The sequence below is a fragment of the Limulus polyphemus genome, unplaced genomic scaffold, assembly GCF_000517525.1.
Source record: "Limulus polyphemus unplaced genomic scaffold, Limulus_polyphemus-2.1.2 Scaffold1678, whole genome shotgun sequence".
Lineage (NCBI taxonomy): Eukaryota > Metazoa > Arthropoda > Merostomata > Xiphosura > Limulidae > Limulus > Limulus polyphemus.
Window position 1 is genome coordinate 179800 of NW_013667288.1, and position 7074 is coordinate 186873.

Below are 7074 nucleotides of genomic sequence, written 5' to 3' on the forward strand. Positions count from 1 at the left end.
AGTAGCCCAAGAGTTGGCGGGGATGACTAGCTGCCTTCCCTCTAGGCTTACACTGCCAAATTAGGGACGGCTAGCGCAGATAGCCCTCGTGTAGCTTTGTGCGAAATTCAAAAACAAACAAACAAACAAAAAAACAACAACAAACAACACATCTCGTTATCGCTTTCGACTCAGTTATTGGTAGATTACAATGTAAATATAACAGTGGTGTAATTTGTCTTCTCTACAAATCTATGTCCCCAATTAACTGTATTCATAAAGCTTAATTTTACAATTACTTTTTAAAAATAATTACACATGTTATACATAACTTGTATTTTTGCAGTTAAAACATGAATCAAGTTCAATTAGAAGTTACATTTATTTATTTATTTTATTTTATTCAGTTGTGACCCAGGTTGTAGGCGTGTCCTTCTCACTGATTAGCCTGACTAACGTAGTGACGTCCTTTGAAATAGAGAACTACCAGAAAAGAAAAATACAAGAAGTAATAGCAGCGGCACCTATCGCAAGAAGTGATATGGAAATTTCTGAGGAAGATGAAAAACACAGCGAAGTTTGTTGTGTTGGCATAGAATTTCTCTGGTGGTTTTTTTCAATTGGTGCACGTGTCATCGCCTTGGCGATGTTTGGTTCCGTATATACTTATTGGCTGTTTCTGGTATGTGGCCTCCACGTGTTAATTATGTCCACTTTTATACTGGTGTACAGTTTGGATAGTGCAAAAGGAGAGAACGTTGTACTTGCTTTGTTTATGGGGTTTATCTACATCTTCTGCTTTGTTGAGTACAAGGTGAACTTTAGTCAACTCGGTAAAATAGCAGCGTTATATATCCTCTATTATATTTTAAGCTTTACTGAAAACACTGTGATGATATTATTGGCATACTTTACTGCCCCCAGAAGCTACTGGTTTCATCCAACTATACTAATTTGCCATTTCGTCGGTTTTTTCCTGGGTGTTGTCTTCATGTTATTCTACTTGGGCCTCTTCAGACCATTTCACTTGAAACAAATTCGTAAAATGTTCTCGCCAGTGCCACCCAGCAAAGGTGGCAATGAGTAAGGCTAAGGTTCAGAATTTTACTAAACTGTAAACATAAAGACAAATGTTCACTCACACTATTTTACTAACTAACAGTTAGGGCCAAAGTAAGACAGATTCGAAATTCTAAGTTTATTACGAACAAACGTTTTAACGTCCATCATGGATAAGAGTACGATGTTATTAAAAGCACAAGAACCAATGATTAACTGTATGGAGTCTTTAAATCACAATTCTTGGTTTTAAAGTAGTCTGTCTACATTTTTATTCATTCATGTATTCCTTCTTTTAAAGATTATTTCATAAGACGTTAAAATACGCACACACACGTAGTCTTTAATTTGTGCCAAATAGGTCGGATTCTACACGCAAAATAATAGGATCTTATACCTCACTCAGCAGCACAATAGGGCATATCATCATCATTATACGACTCATGTAAAATATCAAGAGATAATACAGTTTCAGTTAAAATATATATATATTTTAGGATAAAGCTAATCAGTGACTGGATCACGGTACTAGCGTGAGAAAAATGTTCTGTCAGCAGTCGCTCTAATCCGATTAAATATGAATTTGTATCAAACTTTGTTGTCTAGCCAGTAGAAAAAATCGTCACTTAAGTAATCTAAAAGTATACAATATCGCTCAACAGTGAGGCCTTAATTGCAACTGGTGATTTTAATAAATTTATTTTATCGTGGTAACCAACTGTAATTATTTTCATGAAAATTTCTTACTAATGTATTTTTCAGTCAAATGCTATTTCGTTTTCGTGATCTTTATTTTATGGTAAAGTTGATTATTTCCATACATTTTGTGTCAGTAAATGTTTGTTCATACATTATCGTGTGTCTCACATTAACAAAATCAAATAAAAGTTGCAGTAAAAACTAATGTTTTTACAACTCCTATTGACCAACAAATACTGTCGGGATCAATGAACCCGTTTCCACACACGGACCATTTACCAAAAGATAATACAATTAAATACTGTGAGTTCACTCTGTTACTCTTAGAACTGAAGCACACGTACAATTACAAACTTCTTATAAGTTTTCACCAAAAGAAAACTTCGAATTGATTATGTGTCTCAAACGTAATACTAATTAATTGTTCAAGATGCTATCGAGGAAAACCTTAAGAGCAATGAAAACGTTGCGCCACGTCAAGATCAACTTTTTATTCCATAGAGAGACAGGATTCTAACAACGAGGGTAATGGCTAGAAAATATAGGTTTAGTTTCCTTCGCAAAACGTATAATAAAACAAAAACAAATGTGGAAAATATATAAAATACCAGATTGCCAAAATCAAATGGCAGTTAATTCTTTGTTGTGAAGTTCCAACCCATAAGTTCACTGCGAAAAAGATTGGGTTTGTTTTCTACTATAAACAAGATGTTTGGAAATTATATCAATAACATTTTTTACTTTTGTTTTAGAAACAACAGCCTTGAACCTCTGCTACGATGACCACCATAATTTCATTTAATCAACGGAGGTACACTGTAGTATGCATAGATTTATTTGTTTTAGTACAAAGCTACAATAAGTTTAGGAGTTGAAAGTCCGTAAACGTACCACTGACACACCAGGGGACAACATATGTGGAATATTACACCACTACGACATGGGTTCCAGAGAGGTTTCTACACATTCTTAACTAAATGTCAAGTTTTGTTAATATACTTGGTACAAAACGTGCTTGAGTTTATATTAAAATAACTTATGTACAACCTTCTGCACGGTACAATACTTCCACGAGTTTATATGTTTAGCCACAAAAACGAAACAGTAACTAACCTTTTTTTTTCAACAATACAGTTAATTAATGGCCAGAAAATAAAAGTTTAGTTTCCTTACCAAAACGTATGTTGGTTGATGAACTGGATACAACATATTATATTAAATAGTATAAACTTAATTTATTGGCAATTTTTTTATCCTCTGCGTTGTACTTTAAGATATTTTTTTATGTTGCTACACGTCTGGCAAAATCAAGATGATGAAACAACAAAACTGATGACCATATTTATTTCATCCACAGTAAATCAATAGTCCTCATAGGTTGGTTACAAAAATCCATTTCATTATAGTCCATCTATTTAGAATGTACTAAGAGATAATATTTACATGCACCATACTCAGTTTACAGGTTTATTAGACTGCTTAAAATACATAATATTAATAATAATAAAACCTTTTTAAGGATAGAAACTTAGAATGTAACATATTTAGCAGTGTTTATGATTTTATTTAAACTACACAGACTTATGCCACAACTGCCAAGTATTCTCACAAACATTGACTACAGAAGTACTGAGAATGAAAAAAAAAAAAAGATTAGGTTAATCTTATGTTTTAAAAATAGAAAAAAAAGTAGCTAATTCTAGAAACTTTGAAATTTTAAGAGCTAAATTTTACATATATGTAGGCACCTAAAATAACAGGAACAATCCTTCTGGATTTTACTTCATAACCACCAAACGATTTCACCCAAATTAAACATCTGGTTGGTAGACAGATAATTACAAAATGATTTTGGTCTTTAGAGAGAGACTGTGATGTTCTGATGCTAAGACATATTCAGTGGTGCTATAACTTGAATGATATTAGTTCCAGGCACCCAACTAAACACATAAAACTATCATTTGAGAACCAAGTAGAGCTAGCAACAGCCATTTTTAACATATTTATTACATTTGTTAAATTAAGCTTCCAGATTACCTATTTTATTTTTAAATAATTTGAATAAATATACTAAATTTAACTTTACTTTTTAGGATTAGTACATCTTGTGTTGTAAAAGTATAGAATAAAAGTTAAATGGCCAAATGTCACGAAAAGTGTAAGTAAGGGTTAACACACACAGAACTGCCAAACAAAAGATCAAATTGTGCATGGTTTCCGTATTAATTTTCGTTTTAGGTGTGGCAAGTCTTTTGTGCATTTTCTAAAAGAAAAAAGTAGTATTTCATTTTAGCTTTATTTTTGTGCTTCCATGATTAGTTCTTAAGAACACCCATAAACTAAATACAATTGTCAGAGTGACAAAAACTAACCCTAGGATTTTTATTACTAGGACTAATAGTGGGTACTTTATATAAAGGCAAAATAAACACTGATTAAAATAAACAAACAGGTATAATTATAATTTAATCAAGCATGGACATAAGTCGGCGATTATTATACGGAAAGTGCAAAATTTTTGGAAGCTGTATTTACTAAAACAGAAAATTAGTTATAATATTTCCAATTAAATTATTTAAGATTATTTTGAATACAAAAATAATGTCTTAAGGGGATGGCATGTGCCAACTACATGTACTATTTATTAATAACTGAAAAACAAAATGTAGCAGGACTCAGTTTATATAAATGTGATACGTAAATAAATTATATTATGATCTATTCAGTAGCACTACATTCATATCACTTGCAGCATTTGGAACAGTTCCTCGTTTAAGTTTATTCAATCCAAGTCACAGTATGAAATGCATGCTGCTTTTGAGATAATGGAATAGTAATGGTTGATGTCACATTAACGAGAGCTTCACAGTATGAATAATTCTGTCCCACCAATCATTTTATTACTTACACATTCAATAGTTGAAGATCACAGCCAAGACGATGGATAACATATTCAGGCATACAGAACACTGGATTAACTTCTTTGAGTGTCTGATCTCCTAACAATGATAATCCAGCTAATCCAAATAATGTGTGGAAAGGGTCAACCTACAACAAAAAAAAAACAATATTACAGAATATACCAGCTAATCCATACAGTGTGAATAAATCTAGAAATAATATACCATAGGAAATACCAGCTGATCTATATACTGTGAGAAAAGGGTATACCTACAAAAACAAGAACATAATATACAGGCTAGTCCATACAGTGAAGAAACCTAGAAAACAAAAAGCATACCAGTTCATACTTGCTAGCTCACAAAATGTGAGAAAAGGGTCAATCTAAGATGGAAAAAATCTAATCAGTCACCAGTTCAAAAAACGTGAGTGGAAAGGGTCTACTCAGGGCAGAAAACATCAACATTGTTTATTTTGAAAAATCAATGAAAAATTTATTCATAATCTATGAGGTTCATGTAAAAACGTTTTTTTTTTTAAATATAACTCAGCAATGCTAATTTCATTTGACAATATTAAGGATGTTGGTTACTTTTATGTGTCAGATTTAGAAAATAGTGTTGCACATGAAGAGATACTATAATGAATAAATCAATTTGTATACCAAATTTCATAAAGTTTAGTTGAAGGATTAAAACAACACATGTTTTGCTTGTATTATGGCTCTTTGATAACTGATATTTCTAGTAACTGGTTCAGACAATTTCTCATATGTCAGATAAGTTATTAATACACAAAGAGAAGAAAGTTTTATTATTCTAGTGGTAAATTAATTACCGAACGTAACTCTAATTACGGAAAAAAAATCAGGGAGACAGAAATTTTTAATTTTTAAAAAGTCACAGAAAAAAGTAAAAGGACTGACAACTGACGTTATAAATAAATGCACACACACACTCCTGTGTACATGTACAGATCTTAGATTAACTAAAGAAGGCATAAACCAGGATACACATTTTCACTTACAAACAGCATGATTAATCATATTTATTAATTCAAACTATACAATCAACTTGTACTTAAGTATACTTTGAATTATTTGAATATCTTAAGATATTCAAAATTTCCTTCACAGCATCACTTGTTGAATTCTACAAAATAAAGATGGCTGAATTATTTAATAAAAAACTACAAAGAGAAGAAATCAGGATCATTGTTAGACAACATGAGCACTATTACTAACAACTACAGATATTCTGTGAATATCAAGCAAGTGGCAGTGGGTTGTATTTCCATTGTGATGATGTGTTTAATTGTTAGGCTACATATTTTGAAGAATTGAGTAAAACAAAGACAATTATATGTTTCACATAATATTTAATTTATTAATACCATGGTTTCACCCATAAATGAATTGTCAAACACCTTTATGGTTAAATCCATGGTAATAATTGAAATATTTGTGAAACATACAATTGTCTTTGTTTTTCTCAATTCTGTAACTATGGAGTTTCATCAGGTACTAATGAATTTAAGTATCAGTTATACACATTTTGGATTTGATCATTCATACATTTGTAAGAAAAATAACATCCTAAGTGCAATCGAAAGTGTAAACTGTTTGTTTGTTATGAATTTTGTGCAAAGCTACATGAGGGCTATCTGCGCTAGCCATCCCTAATTTAGCAGTGTAAGACTAAAGGAAGGCAGCTAGTCATCACCATCCACTGCCAACTCTTGGGCTACTCTGTTACCAAAGAATAGTGGCATTGACCATCACATTATAACACCCCCACGGCTGAAAGGGCAAGCATGTTTAGTGGAATGGGGATTTGAACCTGCGAGTCGAGCACCCTAACCATCTGCCCATGTAAACTGAAATAGGTTACATGTTTTGTATAGAGTAATTACTGTCTTACACTGCTGCTGGGCTCACTCTTACAATCACATACAGTTGTGATATACAGGCAAGCTGCCAGTTTTTAAAATTGAAAAATTACAGGCTGAATTGACTAAAATATAGGCTATTTTTAGGGAAACCTATCATGCAGAAGTGTTATACTATAATCCTATAGAACCAAATATGGGCATATATTTTAAACATATTGTTTTCCACCTTCTTTCTCTCAATTCAGTATAATCTTTCATATCTTGTAGCTGATAATACTCATATGTCACTGGCCACAACAAGTGTCTACATCAGAGCACATGTATGACAGCTACAACTAAGAACTGACTTCTAAGTTCTATTTCTATAAATATACATTTTTACAGGCTGAAGCATTAAAAATGGACTATTACAGGCTCTTTCAGCAGTTATACAAGTCTTAAAGGTTGAGTTTCTGAAAAACAGATTTGCTGGAATTCTTTGGTGTATTTAAACATAATATAATGAATATCATTATAGGGCAATAATTCTTCGTAGATGCACAAATG

General features: G+C 32.0%; 2 protein-coding genes across 3 annotated transcripts in view; one reads left to right on the top strand and one right to left on the bottom strand.

The window, feature by feature from the left end:
- The window catches only part of LOC111087048 (XK-related protein 7-like), a 4450-nt gene extending 3200 nt beyond the window's left edge, over positions 1 to 1250 (top strand). The window contains exon 3 of the mRNA XM_022392264.1: positions 387 to 1250. Coding sequence (XP_022247972.1) covers positions 387 to 1066 — 680 coding nt within the window. The 3' untranslated portion in view covers positions 1067 to 1250. The remainder of the gene's footprint in view (positions 1 to 386) is intronic.
- A 1812-nt stretch (positions 1251 to 3062) lies between these two features.
- LOC106464533 (geranylgeranyl transferase type-2 subunit beta-like) overlaps positions 3063 to 7074 on the bottom strand; it is a 24617-nt gene continuing 20605 nt past the window's right edge. For both annotated transcript variants that reach the window (XM_013924677.2, XM_022392266.1), the window contains exon 10: positions 3063 to 4785. In XM_013924677.2, the coding sequence (XP_013780131.1) occupies positions 4642 to 4785 (144 nt within the window). In that variant the 3' untranslated portion in view covers positions 3063 to 4641. The remainder of the gene's footprint in view (positions 4786 to 7074) is intronic.